The sequence below is a fragment of the Coregonus lavaretus genome, assembly GCF_964263955.1.
Source record: "Coregonus lavaretus genome assembly, chromosome: 22".
NCBI lineage: Eukaryota > Metazoa > Chordata > Actinopteri > Salmoniformes > Salmonidae > Coregonus > Coregonus lavaretus.
Window position 1 is genome coordinate 25,656,231 of NC_140009.1, and position 27,442 is coordinate 25,683,672.

At 43.1% G+C, this 27,442-nt stretch overlaps 1 protein-coding gene and 1 pseudogene across 2 annotated transcripts; one reads left to right on the forward strand and one right to left on the reverse strand.

Moving 5' to 3' along the window:
- Positions 1–909: 909 nt before the first annotated feature.
- LOC311150220 (small ribosomal subunit protein eS10-like) lies at positions 910–6,449 on the forward strand (annotated as a pseudogene). Its single transcript, XR_014615676.1, has 6 exons — positions 910–1,047; positions 5,116–5,265; positions 5,438–5,612; positions 5,916–6,002; positions 6,172–6,227; positions 6,354–6,449. The product of XR_014615676.1 is annotated as a small ribosomal subunit protein eS10-like (transcript).
- Positions 6,450–6,518: 69 nt separating this feature from the next.
- Positions 6,519–13,444, reverse strand: LOC311150221 (diphosphoinositol polyphosphate phosphohydrolase 1-like). The gene is made up of 5 exons (XM_084187586.1): positions 13,103–13,444; positions 12,161–12,271; positions 10,966–11,010; positions 10,739–10,823; positions 6,519–10,410 (listed from the first exon to the last, which is right to left on the reverse strand). The coding sequence occupies exons 1-5, from the start codon at positions 13,199–13,201 to the stop codon at positions 10,211–10,213; spliced, it is 540 nt and encodes a 179-aa protein (XP_084043712.1). The 5' UTR covers positions 13,202–13,444; the 3' UTR covers positions 6,519–10,210.
- Positions 13,445–27,442: the final 13,998 nt, after the last annotated feature.

Consider the following 27,442-nt stretch of genomic DNA (forward strand, 5'->3'; position numbering starts at 1 on the left):
ATTAAACACTTCAATATTGTCCACCATCAGAGTACTGACATTAAAATAATAGGACGGGTTGGAAACAGTTTGGTCGTACAGTTATTTCGACACCGGCACATTGTAAACTATGGTGTGATATGAATTGAGAGTGCTACGAGGCTATGGCCCATGGGTGCAATCAAGATAGTCTGATACATATTGGTAATTACACATGTTTTGAATACTCCTTGAATATGACTTAAATGTCTCAATGGGCGTAGCACAACTAGATGGAATATTTTTAAACATCCACTTTAGCTTTGAAATAATATGCATTTTTTTTTTTGTGTATGGGTGGTCCCGGGGATCGAACACACTACCTTGGCGTTACAAGCGCCGTGCTCTACCAGCTGAGCTACAGAGGACCATGTATACAGACGACCATGTATTCCGTCTATGTATACAGTTTGACGCATACATTCGATAAATCCAACATATGCATCACACAGAAAGTACTGCAACTGCCTCTGCAACGCAATGCTGCACGGCAAACGCAGCGTTCCATTGGAAATTAATGTACTTCTGGTGTACCAAAATGCAACAACACTGTCGGTGTGATCGAGGCGTAAGGGCCGGGGTAGGGCCTGTAGGGGATGGGACCATCCTCTCTTTTAGGCTGATGATGCCAGTCGGAAATAAAAGCCATAGCAAATCATTGCCTTAGCAAAAGCTGAAACAGGCTGGTATTTACGTCCACTCAGAACGTTAGTATTTTTTTGCGAATATCTTAAAGTACATTACATAATTAACCTATGAACTGTAGTCTAATCATCATGAGTGCTGCTGATAATACTGATGATGTGACGTCACCACATCCCTCAGCATCCCTCACTCCCATACCCTGAAAAATAAATGTAAAACTATAGAAAACCGTAACATTCAAACCAAATGCTATACGCACACCCGCACAAAAACATATAAATGTTGAATAATCAGGGATGTTTTAATTTCTCACGGCTGCGCTGGATACCACATCAATACGCATGCGTCGGTCTCTCCGGCTCCGGTCTCAAAACAAGAGTCAAGGTACAAAAGCGGCCTACTTTGAATATCCTGTATTATCGCGAACATCGTACGAAATTGTGTTGTCATAAATGAAAGTCGTGTCTGAATTGTGCTTCTCTAAATAGTCTAACGTCTATTTATGCTTGAATCTTGTTTTTTGGCCCTAAATGTCTTTCTATGAATGCTAGCTGGTTGCTAGCTAACGTTAGCTACACGACTGATAACTATGGCGGCCGCCAGCTTGTCCTGTGTTCTCCACTGATACAATAACACGATGTAGCATTACTGTGGCGGCTTTATAACTAGCTAATTATAGCGTTCTATTATATCCCGGTTTATGTCTTAAACATTGTGTCCGATGTTTCAAATATTGTTATCGAGGGACCTAGGCAGTAACTAACGTTAGCTAGCTAACCAGTTGGGTAACGTTAGCAAAGTGAGTAACTAGCAGCTAGCTGTAACCACCAATTAGCTAGCTAACTATGCCTAATTGACGTAATACACTGACTGACAAGTCCTCAACCTTTCTCCCATATGGGTTGTATCTTCTGTGTGGTCTATTGGATGCTAGCTAACTGTCCCAAGCTAGAAATGTTTGCTGCCAACTAGTTAGCGCTTGCTTTTAAATAAAGTTAGTTTACACGTCTTGAATTTCCGGATACACACCCAGAATCAGACATTTGTACTCTTTTAATGCACGCTGTGGGTCAGTTCAGTTGCGGAATGCCGCATTCAAGTGCTGGTAGGAACTAGGAAACTTGGAAATGTCCGACTTGCTAACTGGTTGAACGCAGCACGTTTCCTAGTACATACAGCCAGCACTCTGAGAAGGGTGCAATTGCAGCATTCCTGCATCTGCAGAAACCCCTCTTTATACTTATGTTTGTCTGTTTTTATGGTAGGACAGGAGGGAGGCAGGGGTGTTCCAGTACAGTAGGTGGCGTTAATGCACAATAACTGTGGATGCCAGCCGCAGATAAACCCCACAGAAGAATGGGCGACAACGGTAGCTAGCTAGCCGTACACCGGTAGACAATGTCCTTCGCCCCCACCTTTTCCACGGTTCTGTTGACGACTGCGAGGGCAGGTGTTTGGCAGGCGGGAGCGAAGGACACCGTGTGCTAGCTTAACCAGCTAGTCCTAGGGACGACTCTGGTACACTGCAGGTGGGGGTGACACCATGCGGTAGATAACTAGCAAGCTATCTAGCACACGGTGTCGCCCAATTATTTTTTCAACTAACCAAGCCTGTCTTTTCCAATGGGAGAAAATTAATCATAGTGGGCAGAACAAGCAAGGAGGTGGGCAGAGCCAAGGACGAGCTAGTGAGATCCTATTGGCGCGGTCTAGGATTTATTTGCATCTTTCAGTTAGGGATCGCCTCTCTGAAGTGTGCGTGTGCAATAACTGAATTAGCCCTTGCACTCCTAAACAACACAAAGGGTAACACAAAGGGTAAAGTCTACAAAACGCAGTCCACTGTTTGTTACAGATTCAAGTTTTGGAAACAGAAAACTGTTCGGAAATCAAATGTTTCATCAATGAGAAAAAAATCCCACTGCTGGCCACTGGGCTTCCTCTCATCACCATATTTGGTAGTGAGTGGAAACTCCAACCTGATGCTTCACATTTATACATCTGGGGAAATATATGGCTCATTGTTCTATATGTGGTTTCGCCCTAGCCTCCCGTCTCCTGTGCTAGTGGGAGGCGTGGATGACCGGTAGACAGTGTTCTTCACCCCCGCCTGTCGAGCACAGGTTTTCTCCAGTACACAGCTAGCTGAAGGTGGGGGCAACACTGTGTGCTAACTAGCAAGCTAGCACACAGTGTTGCCCTGAGGGCGACCGGTAGACAGTGTCCTTCGCCCCAGCCTGTCAGGCACTGTTTTCCCACAGTTTTGTTAACGATGGTGAGGGCAGGTGTTCGGCAGGCGGGAGCGAAGGACACTGTCTACAGGTGTTTCTCCCACGCAAAACTGAAAGCGCGAACCAACGCATTTAACCATGGCAAGGTGACTGGGAATATGGTTGAATACAAATTGAGCAGTTATGCTCGCCGTATGGCAATCAAACAGGCAAAACATCAGTACAGAGACCAAGTGGAGTCGCAGTTCAACGGCTCTGACACGAGACGTATGTGGCAGGGACTCCAGACAATCACGGAAGGCTGCCGGTCCAGACGGCATCCCTAGCCGTGTCCTCAGAACATGTGCAGACAAGCTGGCTGGAGTGTTTACGGACATATTAAATCGCTCCTTATCCCAGTCTGCTGTCCCCACTTGCTTCAAGATGTCCACCATTGTTCCTGTACCCAAGAGAGCAAAGGTAACTGAACTAAATGACTATCACCCCGTAGCACTCACTTCGGTCATCATGAAGTGCTTTGAGAGGCTAGTTAAGGATCATATCACCTCCACCTTACCTGACACACTAGACCCACTTCAATTTGCATACCGCCCCAATAGATCCACAGACTATGCAATCGCCATGGCACTGCACACTTCCCTATCCCATCTGGACAAGAGGAATACCTATGTAAGAATGCTGTTCATTGACTACAGCTCAGCCTTCAACACCATAGTACCCTCCAAGCTCATCATTAAGCTTGGGGCCCTGGGTCTGAACCCCGCCCTGTGCAACTGGGTCCTGGACTTCCTGACGGGCCGCCCCCAGGTGGTGAAGGTAGGAAACAACCCCTCCACTACGCTGATCCTCAACACAGGTGCCCCACAAGGGTGCGTGCTCAGCCCCCTCTTGTACTCCCTGTTCACCCATGAATGCATGGCCACGCACGCCTCCCAACTCAATCATCAAGTTTGCAGACGACACAACAGTAGTAGGCCTGATTACCAACAATGATGAGACAGCTAACAGGGAGGAGGTGAGGGCCCTGGTGGAATGGTGCCAGGAAAATAACCTCAACGTCAACAAAACGAAGGAGCTGATCGTGGACTTCAGGAGACAGCAGAGGGAGGACGCCCCCATCCACATCAACGGGACCACAGTGGAGAAGGCGCAACAGTAACTTCAGGAGGCTGAAGAAATGTGGCTTGGCCCCTAAGACCCTCACAAACTTTTACAGATGCACCATTGAGAGCGGGCTGTATCACCGCCTGGTACGCAACTGCACCGCCCGCAACCGCAGGGCTCTCCAGAAGGTGGTGTGGTCTGCCCAACGCATCACCGGGGGCACAGGAAGGCCTAAAAGATCATCAAGGACATCATCCACCCAAGCCACGGCCTGTTCACCCCGCTGTCATCCAGAAGGCGAGGTCAGTACAGGTGCATCAAAGCTGGGACCGAGAGACTGACAAACAGCTTCTATCTCAAGGCCATCAGACTTTTAAATAGCCATCACTAGCCGGCCTTGACCCAGTACCCTGCCCTGAACTTAGTCACTGTCACTAACCGGCTACCACCCGGTTACTGAACCCTGCACCTTAGAGGCTGCTGCCCAATGGACATAGACATGGAATCACTGGTCACTTTAAGAATGGAACACTGGTCACTTTAAGAATGTCTACATACTATTTTATTCATTTAATATGTATCTACTGTATTCTAGTCAATGCCACGCCGACATTGCTCGTCCTAATATTTATATATTTCTTAATAACATTATTTTACTTTTAGATTTGTGTGTATTGTTGTGAATTGTTAGATACTACTGCACTGTTGGAGCTAGGAACACAAGCATTTCGCTAGACCTGCAATAACATCTGCTAAATATGTGTATGTGACCAATAAAAATAGATTTGATAGCTAGCAAGGAGGACTCCGGTAGGCCGGGGCGAAAAAACTCAGATAATATTTTGTATTCCCTTTTTGACCCACATTCAAAAGTGTCACACAAGCATGAAGATGTCGCGCTCGAGGGTGGGGGGGGGGCATTCATGCAGGAACCAATGGGAAAATTTCAGAGTTCCGACTAGCACGTGAACGTAGCATTCGCTGCCGTATGACCATTATCTTATTACACTTCATGGAGGTCTCAACAGCACAGCTGATGCATGTTGACCTTACTAGCATGTAACATGAGCATAGCATGTTCAACAGGTGACGGCCATGTTTTTCTCCGCCCCTCCAGATGCTGATGCCCAAGAAGAATCGTATAGCCATCTACGAGCTCCTCTTCAAGGAGGGGGTGATGGTGGCCAAAAAGGATGTGCATCTGGCTAAGCACCCGGAGCTGGCCGATAAGAATGTGCCCAACCTTCACGTAATGAAGGCCATGCAGGTTAGATTTTGTACTTTCTTCTGGTGCCTCATATAGTGTTACATGATGGAGAATGAAACTAGAGAATAAGATGGGATCAACTTTATTGTCCCAAAAGGGAAATTTGTCTTGGACACACACAAACTGGTAGTTGAACTGTGGCCCTTGTCTGACTGTGACCCTCCCTCAACAGTCTCTGAAGTCAACTGGGTACGTGAAGGAGCAATTTGCCTGGCGCCACTTCTACTGGTACCTGACCAATGAGGGCATCCAGTACCTGAGGGACTTCCTGCATCTGCCCCCAGAGATTGTTCCCGCCACTCTGCGTCGACAGATGCGCCCTGAGACCGCCCGGCCCAGGCCTAAAGGTAGGCTGCATATCATGACCGTGTCTGTTTCACCTGGGGCCTATTCAGGAGGGTTCAAAGTTCAGATATAAATATATTATGTAGAACAGATATGATTGTCTCATGTAGAATTGGGGATCATGTCCGCTCTATTCATTTTATTTCTGTGATTTAGAATTGTACTTCCATTAGTAATCCGGGGTTTACTGTTTCCTGTAGTCAGTCAGCAGGTTCCCTTCATGGATGTATAGAGTGGTGAATGTTGCAGGTGTTATACTAGTGTGCAGATGAGATGAGTGGTGTAAAACATGTCCTTTGTTTCAGGTATGGAGGGTGAGAGAGGTGAGCGGCCAGCCAGGTTTAACCGTGAAGGAGGAGACCGAGACAACTACAGACGTTCTGCTGCACCACGTGAGTACCCAAGTTACGTTCAATAAGGATGCACCAATATGGAAACACTGAGCCAATGCTAATATTTTATTTGCCATGGTGGCTGATATGGCGTTGCAGCAAATGGTAAACTGAATGTAAATGACCTAAATCTCTACTTGTCTGATGATCATACTTTCTGTCCTTTTAGCTGGCGCAGACAAGAAGGCTGAAGCAGGCGCTGGTGCAGCTACTGAGTTCCAATTCGTAAGTAAAGACTTCCAAGGATTTAAAGTCAATGATTGGTGTCATGCCTTATTGTAGCTTAATGGCCAATTGTCACTTGAGATCTTCAAGGATTGAAAATGTACCAACTTGTATTGTGTGTTGCAGAGAGGCGGTTTTGGACGTGGCAGAGGACAGCAACCACCACAGGAGTAAAGCACTGACTCTGTTCTTGTACAGTATAATAAAAGGAGATTGCTGTAATCTCAATGTGTCATGAATTTCTAATTGCATTGGATGTCCAATGATCATAATATATATACACTTCACAGGAGGATGGTGGCACCTTAACTGGGGAAGACAGGCTTGTGGTAATGGAATGGTATTGAATGCATCAAACACATGGTATCCATGTGTTTGATGCCATTCCATTCGCTCTGTTCTGGCAATTATTATGAGTCGTCCTCCCCCAGCAGCCTCCTGTGATACGCTTGAATTTGTAGGTGGTAATGAGACTAAACTTTACATTTTTAATCTAGAGGAGTTGACGATGAACACATTTCTCCAACTGGAGTCAACAAGAAAATACAAAGAATAGAGAACACTGAAATACTGGTGTTTTATTAATTGGCACAATTGTTTGACAATCTTCAGTCTTCTCACACTTTGTTCTGTAATTCCCCATTGAAGAAGAAATCAGTGATATGTGTAGTTGAATTGCCCCTGATTGGACCATTGCATGTAATGATTTGGATCTGACCATTTTTCAGTGAACATCAGTCATCACGAAAGATGCATATTTCATCATTGGATTTGCTTTATATCCTGTTAAGACCATTATACTTACCAGTAAACTGAAGTCATCAGGAACATTTTACCCATAACTGCAATCACCTGGTTAGATGGCCCATCACCACTAGATGGCACCATCCAGCCATCACAAAATCTCATGATGACATGGTTGGGTCCAGTATGAAAGAACGGTGTGCAATGTTGAATTCAATGGAAACTACTGTACTGAATGACCAGTTGAAAAACACATTATGGTGGCCCAGCTGGATGTTATCATATGGTGTGCATCACGAGTTTTTTACAATTTCAGATGGTCACACCCACCAAATGGGAACAAACGTACCTCAAAGGCTGTTGAACTGTGCACACCGTTCTGGGGGAAACGTGTCGTTCAGTACAAACCGTCATGCAAACGTTAAAGCAAACTGAACACACCCCAGGCCTCACAGACAAACAACATGGGGCATACTGAGGATAATAATGAAATTGCAAATCCCTACTGGCCATATAGTGAGAAATAAAGCCATGTATGTAATTATAACAGTCATTACGGCCTGGTGCAATATTGTATGACTATCTTAGGTTTACCATGAGTAGGCCTAACATTTTCTATTTTTACATGTGCCATAGGAAAGTAGTCAAGAGCAAAATAAAAATTCAGTTCACATGCAAAAAAAAACGCCACATATTCCTTATGTTCAGGTTCCACGTAAAAAAGAGGAAAGGTAAACCAAAAAACCTCACAAGGCAGTTACTAGTACATAAATGTTGCATAAACAGCTAAAAATGAAATTCAATGCATCCATCTAACTAGCCAAACCTAGCCAACAGAGGGCCCAAGATACCACAGGTCTAGGGCCATTTCAAGGTTAGGACTAGGCTGTTGTGTAAAACTTCAAAACATTGGCAGAGGAGACGAACGGAGTGAGGCTGAGAACTAACTGAACAGCTCTTTGTGCTAGATCAGTTGGGTCAACGGGTACATTTGGCCCAATCCAACTCAGCAAGAATATAATATTCTCATTCTTTGTGCCCACATACTTGCCTAAATGATGCTCAGTTGAGCAAGCTGTTCTGCCAGTTCTGCCAGAAACAGTCAGTTTCTCACAAAAGGACAACTTACATTCTTGGGAGTGTTGGGGGCCTGAAACAAGATTTTATAAAACTTCATTATTGAAATTGGCACATACCTACTAGCCCATCAGGGCAAAGTACTGTGTGAAGTAGAATCAACACATACATTTTTGTAGGCCAGGGAGACAAGCAAACAACAGTACCAAACTCCAGAGCCAGTAGTGGAGGGTTGGTCTCTGCATTGACATAATAATATGCCATTTAGCAGACGCTTTTATCCAAAGCGACTAACAGTCATGCGTGCATACATAGACTATAGAACATTAACATATCTACCAATCCCAGTTGTTCTTGTTCACAAGTCTTGACAGGGCCAGAATCACTATGGTTCTGAGACTTTCATCAGCATCCATCCATTCATCAGATGAATGCCATTTGATTGATTTAAAATTATAAATTTGAACAACCAATGATGAACATACCTACAGTAGACAAATAATATATTAATACCTATTTAAAAGTGCCTTTCAAGAAAGAACAAAAACCTAACAAAACAAATCTAGCTAACATAAAAACAAGAAAAGTCCAGTGTTCATTTAAGGGAAAATGCAGAATTATATCACAATGTAAACATTTGTTAGGAATACAATTCAGAATTGATGGATTCACATGAGTGTAAATTTGTCCTCACCAAACGTGCAGGTGATTTACCTTGGCGTTGCATCTCCTGTTGTGCAACATCTCTTCCTTCCTGCATCACACACACCAATCAATCAACAGCCCTCACCTTAAACACATCAATACACACACTGAGAGGTTATTAGTACAGACTGAAAAACGTCCGTCATCTGCAATCAATCACCATCATACCATTAGAAAATAAATATGAATATAAACAACTAAGTAAATGGATATAGAATTATCAAGTGGAAACCATGAAGACATCAATTTGAGTGGGGTCCAGAGTATGACACACACGTTATCCAGCAGTGGCATAATCTTCCAAGTGCCATTTTAAAATAGCCTTACTATTCAAGCACAATAAACAACACCTAATGACATTACTCCCTACCTCCTGATGCACAACCTGATTCAAAAACTCTGCAAGAGCACGTCTCCTGCACCAAAAGCTAGTCTGGGTTCTTGTTCATTTCCCCTGAGGATCAGATAACATGTATAATTCTCTGTCTTTCCGGTCATTTAATTATAAAACCAATCAATATATTATCTTCATAGTCTAGACTGAAATAGACTGACAATAAGACGTGAGACAGCAGATTATTTACATTTCAATTTTCTGGTTAGATGTTCCCTAGTGTGATAACAAAAGCCAAAGCTACTATGGGAGTGTTTTTTTTTGTCAGCCCCCTTATCAAAGCTTCTCACTCAAATCATCAAAGCTTGTGCTATCTTCACAATGTAAGACAAAAGGAGCCTGTTTTGTACCAGATAATTCCATTCCTACAGATTGCATCACACAAGACACACCCATGTATCTTTACCACGCATACAAAACAGGAACCTTTCCAACAAGCCCATCTAACCATTAACCAAATAAATGCATTGTTAGACGATTAGGAAAGATATGAAAAAAAAATAAACTACAGAAAATGTCATGCTGAAAAAGACTGTCATACTGTATAACTCTTAACTCTTAGACTAATGATCTGTCACCGTACATGGTGAGAGGTTATGTCATTCTTATGACTGACATATAAAGGGGTGTTGCAACTTCAAGTAAAGTGTTAGCAAACCATGACAAGATCCTTAAAAGCCTGTCTTCTTCGGTAAACACATAGCATACCAATACTTTACATCACCACAGCAGAGAGTTGCATTCAACAAACCTCACATTTATGACAGAGCGGAATGAGGGACCGAGGTAAAGAGGAAAAGGAGGAAGAGTTTGGGAACATCTCATGCAATTATTCATAAAAAGCAAGAAAAAAACATTCAAATTACAAAGTATTATATCTTCTTCACCCAACACTTCAAGTCTGTACCTCCACTCTGGCACCACAAAAAAGGCTGGCATGGCAAACATTTCTGTTGATGTTTTGAAGTTTAAAAAATAAGCAGTAGTAGGAGGAGCAGGATTAAGTAAGAAAAGGAAGCGGGTAAAAGATGTGGAGAAGTCTCCAGGAGTTTATGTGTTTTAGTTATCTTATACTCGATCTAGAGTTATGGTTGATGTTGTAGGTAGGAGAGTGCTCTCCTCCCCCTATCGTGGTCACCAGGGGCATCATGTTGCTGCTCAGGCAGCTCTGTTGTAGGGCCTCAAAGTACGAGGCCTGCACAGGCTTGTGGCACTGCAGCACTCCGCTGGCATCATCTGTTTTAAACCATTCCCTTTTTCTCCCTGTCAACAGAGGGATAACGAGCAGAGTGGAGTCAGAAAAACAGGTTTAGTCTAGATTAACTCAGGAATGAAATGCCTATGAAGGATCTACAATAGTAGTAGTAGTAGTAGTAGTAGTAATAGTAGTAGTGGTAGTAGTAGTAGTAGTAATAGTAGTAGTAGTAGCAGTAGTAGTAGTAGTTGCAGCATCTATTGGTTTAGAGGATCAGCTGGTCAATCTGTTGCCGATTGATCAATTTGATCACGCATAACAAAATAGATTTCCAGTCATCACAGCTTTCACAAACACCACAAACAACTAGTAACAACGTACCAATATTTAACGTACCAATATTCACTGAGTCCTCCCAGTCTTCTAACATCTCTGTAACGATTAGGACATAGACATATGTTCTGTGCTTCCTGTCTGTGTTCTGAGAAAGAGGAAATCAAGGAAAATTCTTAGTGCTCAAGGTTAGGAGGCAAACAGTGGAAATAAACTAGCAGTCCTTCCCACCCCAAGTTTAAAGACAAGCAACACAAAGACATGGAAAAACACAAACTTTTTCAGCTCACCTCGAAAATCCCTAGTAGTCGCCCCAATGTCCCCTTGACACCAGCCTGGAAAGACAACATGTTCAGTGGAAATGAAACAGCAGATGAAACCTTGAATAACGATTCTTAGTAAAAGCAGGACACTGCGATGTTTTCGCATTTTCACACGATGAGACCTGGGGGTTTTGAGAATTGCTGCCATTTTCAGTCACATGGTGGGGGTAAAGTCATGGAGGAGAGGGAGGGATCAGCTCCTATTAACATGGTGTCATTGCAGTACTTTACAGGTTACAGTTTTACTCTATTTATAAACATGGACTCTCAATCAAGAGGCTCCTCAACCCATTTAGTGCATAGCTTCCATAGACAAACATTTAGCTTTTTCAGAGATGAAATAAGGGCTGCTAAGTCAACTGGTGTAAAATTAGTACATCAACAAAACCCTTCAAGAACATTTGGCCAAGACAACAATACATCATATTGTGTTTCATTAACAAATGAGCTCAACATTGATCACAAGGAACTCACAAACGAAGCTGAATACAGTTAACAGAAAACCAATAAACTTAAAAGACTGGAAGATCTGAAACCCTACCTCTTTAAAGAGTATCTTAAATAATCCCACAGCACCCCCCCCTCGCCCCCCCCCCAAAACAAAATAATTGTATTTTGTGAACTAACACTCACACTTGACTTCCCCCCCACCCCTAATAGCACTGCCTTTGCTGATAGCTACTTTATTGAAGAAAAATGTACTTACTGAGATATGTGGTTGTCCCACCTAGCTATCTTAAGATGAACGCACTAACTGTAAATTGCTCTGTATAAGAGCATCTAACAGTGTCTAAATTACTAAAATGTAAATGTAAAAACATGTAATTATCCCATTTGTTCAACAGAAAAGGTTAGCTTCAGTTCAAATACCTTATATACCCTCTAAGAACTTTAGGCAACACTTTAGCATGAGAGTAACCTTTCTTTAACAAAATTATACTCAGGGACATCAAGTATTTTGGGGGAAATCAGATCAGATTATTGATTAATAAACACGTTATAAGTGTGTAATTACCAGTCTATACCAATCTATACAGGCATTTACCCTTTACAAACCATTTAAAAGGGCACCTGTGCAGAAGTGAAACGATACTTTCAATGAGCTCCTTGCATAATAAAAACTCTGAATGCACAAATGAAGTTGACAAGTAATTCAACCTACCTCTTCATACACCTCTCGAACAGCAGCCACATTGGGCTCTTCCTCCGGCTCCATCCCTCCACCAGGGACAATCCACTTGTCTTGAGTCCGGCTACTACTCACCAACAACACCTGTAGGCAGGGTCAGATTAAGAAATCATAAACCCTGGGGCTTTGTTTTTTTTTTATAGAAAAAAAATGACCTTTTAAAAACGCACTTCATGCGTCTTTTACATGACAGAAGACATTAACTCAATATTTTTAAAATCCCACACAAATTACCAAAATGAGTGGCTACTCTGACACTGACAAATTGAGATCAATCTGGTCTTGAATTCAAACAAGCAACAGCCCAGGCCAATGAAGCCACACACAGATTGTACAATATTAGGAGGCAATATATATTTAAAAAAATCTAAAAACCTGTTGTTGCTTTGTCATTATGGGATATTGATGAGGGATTTTTTTTGTTTAATCCATTTTAGAATAAGGCTGTAACGTAACAAAATGTGGACAAAGTCAACGGGTCTGAATACTTTCCGAATGCACCATATATATATATATATATATATATATATATATATTGCAATGGCCCAGAGCTAACAGACTCTGCATTGCATAATAAACTCACTTGGCAACTTTGGGAAAATAACGTTATTCTGGGAAAATAAAGTTATTGTATTTTAATCTATTCTAATCTATTCAACCTAGGCGTCTACAATTAAGGTTAATGTCCGTTTGAGAATTGTACGTTTTTTTTTCTCCATTTACAACATGGTAACCGCAGGTGATGTTGTTGCCATCAATTCAATGTATGCCTTCTCGCCACCAAATAGGCATATGCTTTCGCTGACAACTACCCTATTCTTTACATTCGAAATAGCTACCCCACCAGACTACCGGCTGGCAACCTGTTTCCTCAAAAGGCCCGTTCCACCTCCACACCCCTAGCCTCGGATTTACCTCCTCCTCACTCTCGTTCTTGAAGCACAGACAGGCGGCGCGTTTCTTGTAGCCATCCCCGTCATATGTCCGCGTTTGATTCGATTTGATCTTCATCATGTTGTGGTAAAAAAATAAAAAGTGAACCAGAATCTCAGGAAGAAGGTCGCAGCCCACTGAGGGAACCCGTGTAAAAGGCTATCAATTTCTACAACAGACTTCTTCTCCGCTTCATTTTTCAAGACCGGGGCGCATCTCTTGCACAGACGCCATTATAAACTGCGTAAATTACGCACCACCGGAGATAGAATAGTCAACCGTAGCCTACACATATCGGTATTCACGTTTCAATCTTTGAGAATGAGAGTATGAAACTATAAACGCAATCTTGATCTGTCTGGTTGATCTCTAGTCTTACCCAATGATGTGTACAGTGCCTTCAGAAAGTATTCACACCCCTTGGCTTTTTTCACATTTTGTTGTGTTACAGCCTGCATTTTAAATTAAAATGGTTTAAATTGAGATTTTGTGTCACTGATCTACACAAAATATCCCATAATGTCAAAGTGGGATTAAGTTTTTAGAAATCTTTATAAATAAATTAAAAATTAAAACTGAAATGTCTTAAGTTAATACGTTTTCAACCCTTTTGTTATGGCATGCCTAAATACATTTTGGAGTAAAACTGTGCTTAACAAGTCACACAATCAGTTGCATGGACTCACCCTGTGTGCAATAATAGCGTTTAACATAATTTTCTAATGACTACCCCATACAATTATCTATAAGGTCACTCAGTCAAGCAGTGAATTTCAAGCACAGATTCAACCACAAATACAAACAATTGGTAGAAGGGGAAAAAAGCAGACATTGAATATCCCTTTGAGCATGCTGCAGTTATTAATTACACTTTGGATGGTGTATCAATAAACCCAGTCACTACAAAGATACAGGCTCCCTTCCTAACTCAGTTGCCGGAAACCGCTCAGTGAAACCGGTAACCGCTCAGGGATTTCACCATGAGGCCATGGTGATTTAAAAAGTGACAGAGTTTAATGGCGGTGATAGGAGATAACTGAGGATGGATCAACAAAATTGTAGTTACTCTACAATGCAATCATAAATGACAGAGTGAAAAGAAGGAAGCCTGTACAGAATAAAAATATTCCAAAACATGCAAAGAAATTAACTTTAAGTCCTGAATACAAAGTGTTATATTTGGGGCAAATCCAACACAACACATAATTGAGTACCACTCCTCATATTTTCAAGCATGGTGGTGGCTGCATCATGTTACGGATATGCTTGTCATCGGCAAGGACTAGGGATTTTTTTGGGGGGGGCGTAAAATAAAAAATCCTAGAGGAAAAATGTATTTGTATTTTTTTAGGGGTTAGATCAGCTGTAATGTTACAGATAGATTGTGGGTTCTATCAATGTAATTTTATGCATAATTTCCAATTCCCCATATTATACAGTGCATTCGGAAAGTATTCAGACCTCTTGACTTTTTCCACATTTTGTTACGTTACAGCCTTATTCTAAAATTGATTGTATTTTCTTATTCTCAGCAATCTACACACAATACCCCATAATGATGAAGCAAAAACAGGTTTTTAGACATTTTTGCAAATGTATTACTAATCTTCTCCTTTCCCCCTTCTGATAACCAGGTGGCGAATCGCATCTCTGCATGTCTGGCAGACATATCAGTGTGGATGACAGATCACCACCTCAAGCTGAACCTCGGCAAAACGGAGCTGCTCTTCCTCCTGGGGAAGGACTGCCCGTTCCATGATCTCGCCATCACGGTTGACAACTCCGTTGTGTCCTCCTCCCAGAGTGCAAAGAGCCTTGGCGTGACCCTGGACAACACCATGTCGTTCTCTGCTAACATCAAGGCGGTGACCCGATCCTGTAGGTTCATGCTCTACAACATTCGGAGAGTACGACCCTGCCTTACACAGGAAGCGGCACAGGTCCTAATCCAGGCACTTGTCATCTCCCGTCTGGATTACTGAAACTCACTGTTGGCTGGGCTCCCTGCCTGTGCCATTAAACCCCTACAACCTTCCCAAGTTCTCTCACGTCACCCCGCTCCTCCGCACACTCCACTGGCTTCCAGTTGAAGCTTGCATCTGCTACAAGACCATGGTGCTTGCCTACAGAGCTGTGAGGGGAACGGCACCTCCGTACCTTCAGGCTCTGATCAGTCCCTACACCCAAACGAGGGCATTGCGTTCATCCACCTCTGGCCTGCTGGCCACCCTACCTCTGCGGAAGCACAGTTCCTGCTCAGCCCAGTCAAAACTGTTCGCTGCTCTGGCACCCCAATGGTGGAACAAGCTCCCTCACGACGCCAGGACAGCGGAGTCACTCACCACCTTCCGGAGACTCTTGAAACCCCACCTCTTTAAGGAATACCTGGGATAGGATAAAGTAATCCTTCTACCCCCCCTTACCCCACCCCAAAGAAAAAAAATAAAAAATAAAAATATATATATATATATATTGTAAAGTGGTTATCCCACTGGCTATAAGGTGAATGCACCAATTTGTAAGTCGCTCTGGATAAGAGCGTCTGCTAAATGACGTAAATGTAAATGTAATGTAAATGTATTAAAAATTAAAAACTGAAATATCACATTTACAAGTATTCAGACCCTTTACTCAGTACTTTGTTGAAGCACCTTTGGCAGCGATTACAGCCTTGAGTCTTCTTGGGTATGACGCTACAAGCTTGGCACACCTGTATTTGGGGAGTTTCTCAGATTCTTCTGCAGATCCTCTCAAGCTCTGTCAGGTTGGATGGGGAGTGTCGCTGCACAGCTATTTTCAGGTCTCTCCAGAGATGTTCGATCGGGTTCAAGTCCGGGCTCTGGCTGGGCCCCTCAAGGACACTTAGAGACGTGTCCCGAAGCCACTCCTGCGTTGTCCTGGCTATGTGCTTAGGGTTGTTGTCCTGTTGGAAGGTGAACCTTCTCCGCAGTATGAGGTACTGAACGCTCTGGAGCAGGTTTTCATCAAGGATCTTTCTGTACTTTGCTCCATTCATCTTTCCCTCGATCCTGACTAGTCTCCCAGTCCCTGCCGCTGAAAAACATTCCCACAGCATGATGCTGGCAGCCACCATGCTTCACCATAGGGATGGTGCTAGGTATCCTCCAGACGTGACACTATCATTAAAAAATTTGGACACACCTACTCATTCAAGGGTTTTTCTTTATTTTTAATATTTTCTACATTGTAGAATAATAGTGAAGACATCAAAACTATGAAATAACACATATGGAATCATGTAGTAACCAAACAATTGTTAAACAAATCAAAATACAGTATATTTTACATTTGAGATTCTTCAAATAGCCACAGTTTGCCTTGATGACAGCTTTGAACACTCTTGGCATTCTCTCAACCAGCTTCATGAGGTAGTCACCTGGAATTCATTTCAATTAACAGGTGTGCCTTCTTAAAAGGTAATTTGTGGAATTTCTTTCCTTCTTAATGCATTTCAGCCAATCAGTTGTGTTGTGACAAGTTAGGGGGGGTATGCAGAAGAAACCCTATTTGGTAAAAGACCAAGTCAATATTATGGCAAAAACAGCTCAAATAAGCAAAGAGAAACAACAGTCCATCATTACTTTAAGACATGAAGGTCAGTCAATACGGAACATTTCAAGAACTTTGAAAGTTTCTTCAAGTGCAATCGCAAAAACCATCAAGCGCTATGATGAAACTGGCTCTCATGAGGACCGCCACAGGAAAGGAAGACCCAGAGTTACCTCTGCTGCACAGGATAGGTTCATTAGAGTTACCAGCCTCAGAAATTGTAGCCCAAAAAAATGCTTCACAGAGTTCAAGTAACAGACACATCTCAAGATCAACTGTTCAGAGGGGACTGTGTGAATCAGGCCTTCATGGTCGAAATGCTGCAAGGAAACCACTACTAAAGGACACCAATAATAAGAAGAGACCTGCTTGGGCCAAGAAACACGAGCAATGGACATTAGACTGGTGGAAATGTGTCCTTTGGTCTGGAGTCCAAATTTGAGATTTTTGTCTTTGTCTTTGTGAGACGCAGTGTGTGTGAACGGATGATCTCTGCATGTGTAGTTCCCACTGTAAAGCATGGAGGAGGAGGAGGTGTTATGGTGTGGGGATGCTTTGCTGATGACACTGTCTGTGATTTATTTAGAACTCAAGGCACACTTAACCAACATGGCTACCACAGCATTCTTCAGCGATACGCCATCCCATCTGGTTTGGGCTTAGTGGGACTATCATTTGTTTTTCAACAGGACAATGACCCAACACACCTCCAGGCTGTGTAAGGGCTATTTTACCAAGAAGGAGAGTGATGGAGTGCTGCATCAGATGACCTGGCCTCCACAATCCCCCGACCTTAAACCAATTGAGATGGTTTGGGATGAGTTGGACCGCAGAGTGAAGGAAAAGCAGCCAACAAGTGCTCAGCATATGTGGGAACTCCTTCAAGACTGTTGGAAAAGCATTCCAGGTGAAGCTGGTTGAGAGAATGCCAAGAGTGTGCAAAGCTGTCATCAAGGCAAAGGGTGGCTATTTGAAGAATCTCAAATATAAAATATATTTTGATTTGTTTAACACTTTTTTGGCAGAAACCTAGGAAGAAACCTAGAGAGGAACCAGGCTCTGAGGGGTGCCTGTCCCCTTCTGGCTGTGCCGGGTGGAGATTATAACAGTACATGTCAAATTAAGGCCAGATTTTCTCCAAGATGTTCAAATGTTCATAGATGACCCGCAGGGTCAAATAATAATCACAGTGTTTGTAGAGGTTGCAACAGGTCAGTACATCAGGAGTAAACGTCAATTGGCTTTTCATACCCGGGCATTTTGAGGTTGAAATAGCAGGTGCGGTAGAGAGAGAGAGTTGAAAACAGCAGGTCTGGGACAAGGTAGCACGTCTGGTGAACAGGTCAGGGTTCCGTAGCCGCAGGCAGAAGAGTGGAACAGCAGCATCACAACCAGGTGGACTGGGACAGCAAGGAGTCATTAGGCCAGGTAGTCCTGAGGCATAGTCCTAGGGCTCAGGTCCTCCGGGAGGGGAGGGAGAGAGGGAGAGTGAGAGAATTAGAGGGAGCATACTTAAATTCACACAGGACACCGGATAAGATGAAGAGAATAACACCAGATATAACAGACTGACCCTAGCCCCCTGGCACATATACTATTGCAGCATAGATACTGGAGGCTGAGACCGGGAGGGGTCGGGAGACACTGTGGCCCCGTCCGACGATAACCCCGGACATGGCCAACCAGGTAGGATATAACCCCACCCACTTTGCCAAAGCACAGCCCCCACACCACTAGAGGGATATCAACAGACCACCAACTTACTACCCTGAGACACGGCTGAGTATAGCCCACAAAGATCTCCTCCACTGCACGAGCTCGAGGGGGCGACAAACCGGACAGGAAGATCACATCAGTGACTAAACCCACTCAAGTGACGGACCCCTCCTAGGGACGGCATGGAAAGCACCAGTAAGCCAGTGACTCAGCCCCCGTAATAGGGTCAAAGGCAGAGAATCCCAATGGAGAGACAGGAACCGGCCAGGCAGAGACAGCAAGGGCAGTTTGTCGCTCCAGTGCCTTGCCGTTCACATTCGCACCCCTAGGCCAGACTACACTCAATCACAGGACCAACTGAAGAGATGAGTCTTCAGTAAAGACTTAAAGGTCGAAACCAAGTCTGCGTCTCTCACATGGATAGGCAGACAATTCCATAAAAATTGAGCTCTATAGGAGAAAGCCCTGCCTCCAGTCACACTCCAAACTCCACTATGGCCAAGACCAAAGAGCTGTCAAAGGACACCAGAAACAAAAATTGTAGACCTGCACCAGGCTGGGAAGACTGCATCTGCAATAGGTAAGCAGCTTGGTTTGAAGAAATCAACTGTGGGAGCAATTATTAGGAAATGGAAGACATACAAGACCACTGATAATCTCCCTCGATCTGGGGCAAAGTTGTGGAGGTCAGGGACAAAGTTGTGGAGAAGTACAGATCAGGGTTGGGTTATAAAAAAATATCAGAAACTTTGAACATCCCACGGAGCACCATTAAATCCATTATTAAAAAAGTGAAAGAATATGGCACTACAACAAACCTGCCAAGTTAGGGCCGCCCACCAAAACTCACGGACCAGGCAAGGAGGGCATTAATCAGAGAGGCAACAAAGAGACAAAAGATAACCCTGAAGGAGCTGCAAAGCTCCACAGCGGAGATTGGAGTATCAGTCCATAGGACCACTTTAAGCCGTACACTCCACAGAGCTGGGCTTTACAGAAGAGTGGCCAGAAAAAAGCCATTGCTTAAAGAAAAAAATAAGCAAACACATTTGGTGTTTGCCAAAAGGCATGTGGGAGACTCCACAAACATATGGAAGAAGGTACTCTGGTCAGATGAGACTAAAATTGAGCTTTTTGGCCATCAAGGAAAACACTATGTCTGGCGCAAACTCAACACCTCTCATCACCCCGAGAACACCATCCCCACAGTGAAGCATGGTGGTGGCAGCATCATGCTGTGGGGATGTTTTTCATCGGCAGGGACTGGGAAACTGGTCAGAATTAAAGGAATGATGGATGGCACTAAATACAGGGAAATTCTTGAGGGAAACCTGTTTCAGTCTTCCAGAGATTTGAGACTGGGACGGAGGTTCACCTTCCAGCAGGACAATGACCCTAAGCATACTGCTAAAGCAACACTCGAGTGGTTTAAGGGGAAACATTTAAATGTCTTGGAATGGCCTAGTCAAAGCCCAGACCTCAATCCAATTGATAATCTGTGGTATGACTTAAAGATTGCTGTACACTAGCGGTGTTGCTGTAATTCCAGGTTGTAAGGCAACAAAATAGGAAAAATGCCAAGGGGTGAATACTTCCGCAAGCCACTGTATGTTATGTAAGAAAAACTCAGTTATAAATCATTTTGTCTTGGTTTAAAACAAGTTGTCATCCAGTAGGCTTTGATGTAATTTCCAATATCCTCGCCCACGTGGAAATTCCTAGAGGAAAACCTGGTTCAGTCTGCTTTCCAACAGACACTGGGAGACAAATGCACCTTTCAGCAGGAAAATTACCTAAAGCAAAAGGCCAAATATACACTGGAGTTGCTTACCAAGACGCCATTGAATGTTTCTGAGTGGCCTAGTTACAGTTTTGACTTAAATTGGCTTGACAATTTATGGTAAGACTTGAAAATGCCTATCTAGCAATGATCAACAACCAACTTGACAGAGCTTGAAGAATTTAAAAAATAATAATGTTGAAATATTGTACAATCCAGGTGTGCAAAGCTCTTAGAAACTTACCCAGAAAGACTCACAGCTGTAATCACTGCCAAAGGTGATTCTAACATGTGTTTAGGGCTGTTGCGGTGACCATATTACTGCCACACCGGTGGTCACAAATCATGAAGGCAGTAAAATTCCATGTTATCGTTTAGTCACGGCAATTAGGCTTCTCTAAGCTCTGATGCTGCTGATGGTCATTAGTAGCCTACCAAACTTGCTAACTGCCTGGTACTCAGCACTCTATTGTCCCTCTAATCACTCTGACATCCATTTAAGTGTAATCGAAAATTGAATCAAACACTTCATGAGAGCCCATGAGCTCATGTTGCGCAACATTTCTATAGGCTATGCAATTGTGCGAGAAAACAGAGTGATAGCCTCTATTAAAAAGAGGAGGATCCCATCAGCTTTCTATAGGCTAGGCCTACTATATTTATTTCTCAACTTCCCTAATATTAAGCACATTGTTTATCTTTATAACAGGAGTATAGCCTACATGGCTGGCATGAAAATGAACGACGGGAAAAGCGTCCTCCCTGCCCCTGTTCGAGACAGGTACATGATAATGGTCCATTCTAAATTAAAACAAATTTCAAACATATATGATTTAGTATATTTAAAGACAAGATTAAATCAAGAATAGTCTGATGGGTGACAATTTTAGTCTATCACTTGTAAATTATATATTTTCACTTGTGAATGATGAACAGCGTAAGGCAATAAACAAAGGCTTTTTTTTGCGACTTTTTCGAATCATAGTCGCACACCTCATGTACAGTAGCCTAGCCCATAGGCCTCTATGTTTTGATAAGGTTTGTATCACAACTAAAGTTGTCAAATAACTTCTTAAAATTAAACACATTAATCCGCTTTACAAGGGGTGTAGAACCTAACTGGCATAAATAAGCAGCACGTGAGTTTCAAGTTTGGGGAATATGATTTGCGGTCAAATAGTGTTTTCCGCAAATGGAACATTCACGCTTATAGGCTACTGCCGTGTGCACATTGCTGCGCTTATAATGTGAAGAAATAGCCTAATAGTTTATCAACATTTTAAGCTAAACGTTCTGATCTGTTGCATCAGCCACATTGCGTAAAAACGTTTTTTTGATGCTAGTCAAAACTGTCCCAGACTATGTTTGGAATATTTATTTCTCGCACAGAATAGGTCAACTTTTGTACTATGGGGGATAGTAGACATAGGCTAGTGCTTTTTCTGTTCTGGGATGCCACCGGGAAATTCTAGGCATTATCAAGTGCTTATCAAATTGTGAATGAGAGACTGATGAAGTGTGTACCGCCTGCGCAAAAAACAAACCAGAGCTCATGCCTTTCAAGCGACTTTAACCAAATCATCATTAGAGTCACATCATGCAGCCTTACTATGTATTACAAATCAAAACATATAGCCCAACGTTTGTAGAACAACTAAAGTTACATTAATAACTCTAAAGTAAGCATATAGGAGTACCTATTTCTTTGTTAACCGCTCAACACAGAATATATCCTTTCTATTTAATTCAGCTTTGTTCAATTGTATTCTTCATACTATAAAATAATATACAATAATTCCACGGAATTCTAGTGTAGCCCAAAGCTATTTGGCATAGCCAGATCAGGACCTAACATAAAGACAACTCAGAGTATGCTATTCTGTTTTTCTGAAATAGACTACATTTTCTTCTTGTCATGTTTCTTTAGACCTGTCTAAAATAAATAATGGATTTATTGTGAAGGTGTAGGCTATATTACATGGATTTATTAGACTTTTTAAAATATAGATGTTTCAAAGGTCAGCATCAGTGGCTTTTAGGCTATGTGTGGAAGCCAGGAGATGCTAAATGTGTTTATGTTAATTAACGGTCAATTACTGTGAGACTGACAATCACCGGCTGAGAAAATGTTGTGACCGCCACAGCCCTACATGTGTTGAATACTTATTTAATCAATATATGTTAGTGTTTGATTTTCCATAAATAAAATAAAAATGTTAGAAATGTTCTTCCACTTTGACATTGACATTTTACATTTTAGTCATTTAGCAGACGCTCTTATCCAGAGCGACTTACAGTTAGCGAGTTCATACATCCTTTTTTTATTTCTTTTATTTCTTTATTTTTCTCCATATTTTTTTATTCATTTTTCACTTTCTTGTTTGTCTACTTATTTTGTATTTTTTTATACTGGCCCCCCGTGGGAATCGAACCCACAACCCTGGCGTTGCAAATGCCATGCTCTACCATCCATGTAATATAGCCTACCCTGCCGGCCATTCCCTCCCCTACCCTGGACGACGCTGGGCCAATTGTGCGCCGCCCCATGGGTCTCCCAGTCGCGGCCGGCTACGACAGATCTCTAGTGGCACAGCTAGCACTGCAATGCAGTGCCTTAGACCACTGTGCCACTCGGGAGGCAGTATTTTGTGTAGATTGTTCACAGAAAATGACAAATCCATAGCACAGAAAATGTGGAAAAAGTCAAGGCGAGTGAATACTTTCTGAAGGCACTGTATATCAAATCTAATTTTCAAATCAAATGTATTTATAAAGCCCTTTTTACATCAGCAGATCTCACAAAGTGCTATATAGAAACCCAGCCTTAAACCCCAAACAGCAAGCAATGCAGATGTAGAAGTATGGTGGCTAGGAAAAACTCCCTAGAAAGGCAGGAACCTGGGAAGAAACCTAGAGAGGAACCAGGCTCTGAGGGGTGGCCAGTCGTCTTCTGGCTGTGCCGGGTGGAGATCATAAGAGTACATGGCCACTAAGGCCAGAATGTTCATAGATGACCAGCAGGGTCAAATAATAATCACAGTGGTTGCAGAGGGTGCAACTGGTCAGTACCTCAGGAGTAAATGTCAGTTGGCTTTTCATAGCCAAGCATTCAGAGGTCGAGACAGCAGATGCGGTAGAGGGAGAGTAGAAAACAGCAGGTCTGGGACAAGGTAACACGTCCAGTGAACAGGTCAGGGTTGCATAGCCACAGGCAGAACAGTTGAAACTGGAGAAACAGCACGACCAGGTGGACTGGGAACAGCCAGGAGTCATCAGGCCAGGTAGTCCTGAGGCATGGTCCTAGGGCTCAGGTCCTCCGGGAGGGGAGTGAGAGCGGGAGAGAGAGAGAATTAGAGGGAGCATACTTAAATTCACACAGGACAAGACAGGAGAATTACACCAGATATAATAAACAGACTGACCCCCGGCACATAGACTATTGCAGCATAGATACTGGAGGCTGAGACAGTGGGGGTCGGGGGACACTGTGGCCCCGTCCGACAATACCCCCAGACAGGGCCAACCAGGAAGGACATAACCCCACCCACCTTGCCAAGGCACAGCACCCACACCACTAGAGGGATAACCACAGACCACCAACTTACTACCCTGAGACAAGGCTGAGTATAGCCCACAAAGATCTCCTCCACCGCACGAGCCCGAGGGGGTGCAAAAACGGACAAGAAGATCACGTCAATGACTCAACCCACTCAAGTGACGCACCCCTCCTAGGGATGGCATGGAAGAGCACTAGTAAGCCAGTGACTCAGCCCCAGTTATAGGGTCAGAGGCAGAAAATCCCAGTGGAGAGAGGGGAGCCAGCCAGGCAGACAGCAAGGGCGGTTCGTCGCTCCAGTGCCTTGCCGTTCACCTTCGCACCCCTGGGCCAGACTACATTCAATCATAGGACCCACTGAAGAGATGAGTTTTCAGTAAAGACTTAAAGGTCGAGACCGAGTCTGCGTCTCTCACATGGATAGGCAGACCATTCCATACAAATGTAGCTCTATAGGAGAAAGCCCTGCCTCCAGCTGTTTGCTTAGAAATTCTGGGGACAATAAGGAGGCCTGCATCTCTTGACCGTAGAGTACGTGTAGGTATGTACGGCAGGACCATGTAATGCTTTGTAGGTTAGCAGTAAAACCTTGAAATCAGCCTGAGCATTAACAGGAAGCCAGTGTAGAAAGGCCTTGATTGCTGGATTGCTGATTCTATGTATTGGCCAATAAGAGGCTTTGAAGCCACTGGTCGGCCATATCGGCACTTCTCAGATAAGCAGTCCTCCATAGGAATGAATGGAATTCTACAGTATTTCATTTAAATGTTTCAAGGACAAAATTACATGTTTTTAAGTACTTTTTGTTGTAGTGGGGACAGTAACATTAGTACTTTCTAAACATTATACTTTAAGGAAAATGTTTGTATATATTTTTTCATTTTTATGTTTAGCTCTCAAAATATAATTCAAAAGTGTGCATTAAGGTGTCTGTAATATAATAAATGTGGCAAAAACAAATGTAGACATTAATAAATGCAATTCTATAGCTTCCAAAATATATTTTTGCAATGGTGGGGAAGTGTCAAGATGGAGGCATGGGGGCTTCAGAACAGCGCCCCTGTCAGTCATCTAGTGTATATATAAATCATCGGTTTTATCTGGTTTTTATTATCTCCTGGTCTAGTAGAGTCCAGGAGCCGCACCTGGTTTTATGCTGTCCCCCTCCCTCCCCATCATCAGTGGTCAAGCAATCCATGCTGTAGAATTTGTATTCGCGCACGCCCTGCACATTATGATATTGCGCGGAATATGCTTGACAGGGAGAGAAGCTCTGATCTCTGAACCTCTTCTAAACAGATTTATTGTCACCAGTGAATTGTGTGATGATGATGTGATATGCTTATTCCAGTATCGTCCTTCAAAAAGTTAGGCAAAAAAAAAAAGTGACTTTATTCACACCCGCAATATTTATACCCACAATATTATACTTAAAAACAATCATCCACTGATCATAAACTGTTTATCAGGGGGCAGGGCTACTGACGTAAAGGCTAATCTGAAGATGGTGCTGGCTAAGGCTACTGGCGATTATAGAGAATATAAGGATATGGTTATCCACGTCAGCACCAATGATGTTAGGATGAAACAGTCAGAGGTCACCAAGCGCAACATAGCTTCAGCGTGTAAATTAGCTACAAAGATGTGTCGGCATCGAGTAATTGTCTCTGGCCCCCTTCCCAACTAGGGGGAGTGATGAGCTCTACAGCAGAGTCTCACAACTCAATCACTGGTTGAAAACTGTTTTCTGCCCCTCCCAAAATATAGAATTTGTAGATAATTGGCTCTCTTTCTGGGGCTCAACCACAAACATGACCAAGCCTGGCCTGCTGAGGAGTGATGGACTCTATCCTAGCTGGAGGGGTATTCTCATCTTATCTATCAAGATAGACAAGGCTCTAACTCCACATTTTTACATTTAAGTCATTTAGCAGACACTCTTATCCAGAGCAACTTACAGTTAGTGAGTGCATACATCCTTTTTTTTTTATACTGGCCCCCCGTGGGAATCAAACCCACAACCCTGGCGTTGCAAACGCCATGCTCTACCAAACTGAGCTACATCCCTGCCGGCCATTCCCTCGACGACACTGGGCCAATTGTGCGCCGCCCCATGGGTCTCCCGGTCACGGCCGGCTATGACAGAGCCTGGATTCGAACCAGGATCTCTAATGGCAAACTAGCACTGTGATGCAGTGCCTTAGACCACTGCACCACTCAGGAGAGATAGGGTGCAGGCCAGGCATCAGAATTTACTGAGTTAAATGAGGCCTCTCCTCCAGGTTACACTAGTGTCCTGCAAAGGCGGAGGTGTTGCTAACATTTTTTACAGCTTTTTCATCTTTTGAGTTTCAAGTCATAAAATCTATGCAGCCTACCCAAGCACTTTTTATAGATACTGTTTACAGGCCTCCTGGGCCGTATTCAGCATTCCTCACTGAGTTCCCGGAATTCCTATCAGGCCTTGTAGTCATGGCAGATAATATTCACATTTTTGGTGACTTCAATATTCACATGGAGAAGTCCACAGACCCACTCCAAAAGGCTTTCAGAGCCATCATCGACTCATTGGATTTTGTCAAACATGTCTCCGGACCTATGCATTATCACAGTCATACCCTGGATCTAGTTCTGTCCCGTGGAATAAATATTGTGGATCTAAATGTTTTTCCTCATAATCCTGGACTATCGGACAACCATTTTATTAAGTTTGCAATCGCAACAGACCCCAAACAAAGATTATCAAAAGCCACGCTATAAATTCTCGGACAACCCAAAGATTCCTAGAGGCCCTTCCAGACTCCCTCAACCTACCCAAGGATGTCGCAGTACAAAAATCAGTTAACCACCTAACCGAGGATCTAAATTTAACCTTGCGTAATACCCTAGATGCAGTCCCACCGCTAAAAACAAAAAACAATTGTCACAAGAAATTAGCTCCCTGATATACAGAAAATACCTGAGCCCTGAAGCAAGCTCCCAGAAAATTGGAACGGAAATGGCGCTCCACCAAACTGGAAGTCTTCCGACTAGCTTGGAAAGACAGAACCGTGCAATATCGATGAGCCCTCACTGCTGCTCGATCAACCTACTTTTCCAACCTGATTGAGGAGAATAAAACAATTTAAAAAACATGTTTTATACTGTCGCAAAGCTAACTAAAAAGCATCATTCCCCAAGAGAGGATGGCCTTCACTTCAGCAGTGATGAATTCATTAACTTCTTCGACAAAAAGATCATGATCTTTAGAAAGCAAATTATGGACTCCTCTTTGAATCTGCATATTTCTCCAAAACTCAGTTGTCTTGAGTCTGCATAGAACTGCCAGGACCTAAGATCAATGGAGACACTCAAGTTTTTTAATCCTGTATCTCTCGAAACGTTCACAAAAATAGTCATGGCCTCTAAACCTTCCAGCTGCCTACTAGACCCTATTCCAATTATTTGTCTTCAGGAAGCAACTCTTCCTGAAGACAAATAATGTATACGAAACGCTCCAGTCTGGTTTTAGACCCCATCATAGTACTAAGACTACACTCGTGAAGGTGGTAAAGTACCTTTTAATGACGTCAGACCAAGGCTCTGCATCTGTCCTCGTGCTCCTAGACCTTAGCTCTTTCTTTGACATCATCGATCACCACATTCTTTTGGAGAGATTGGAAACCCTAATTGGTCTACACGGACAAGTTCTTGCCTGGTT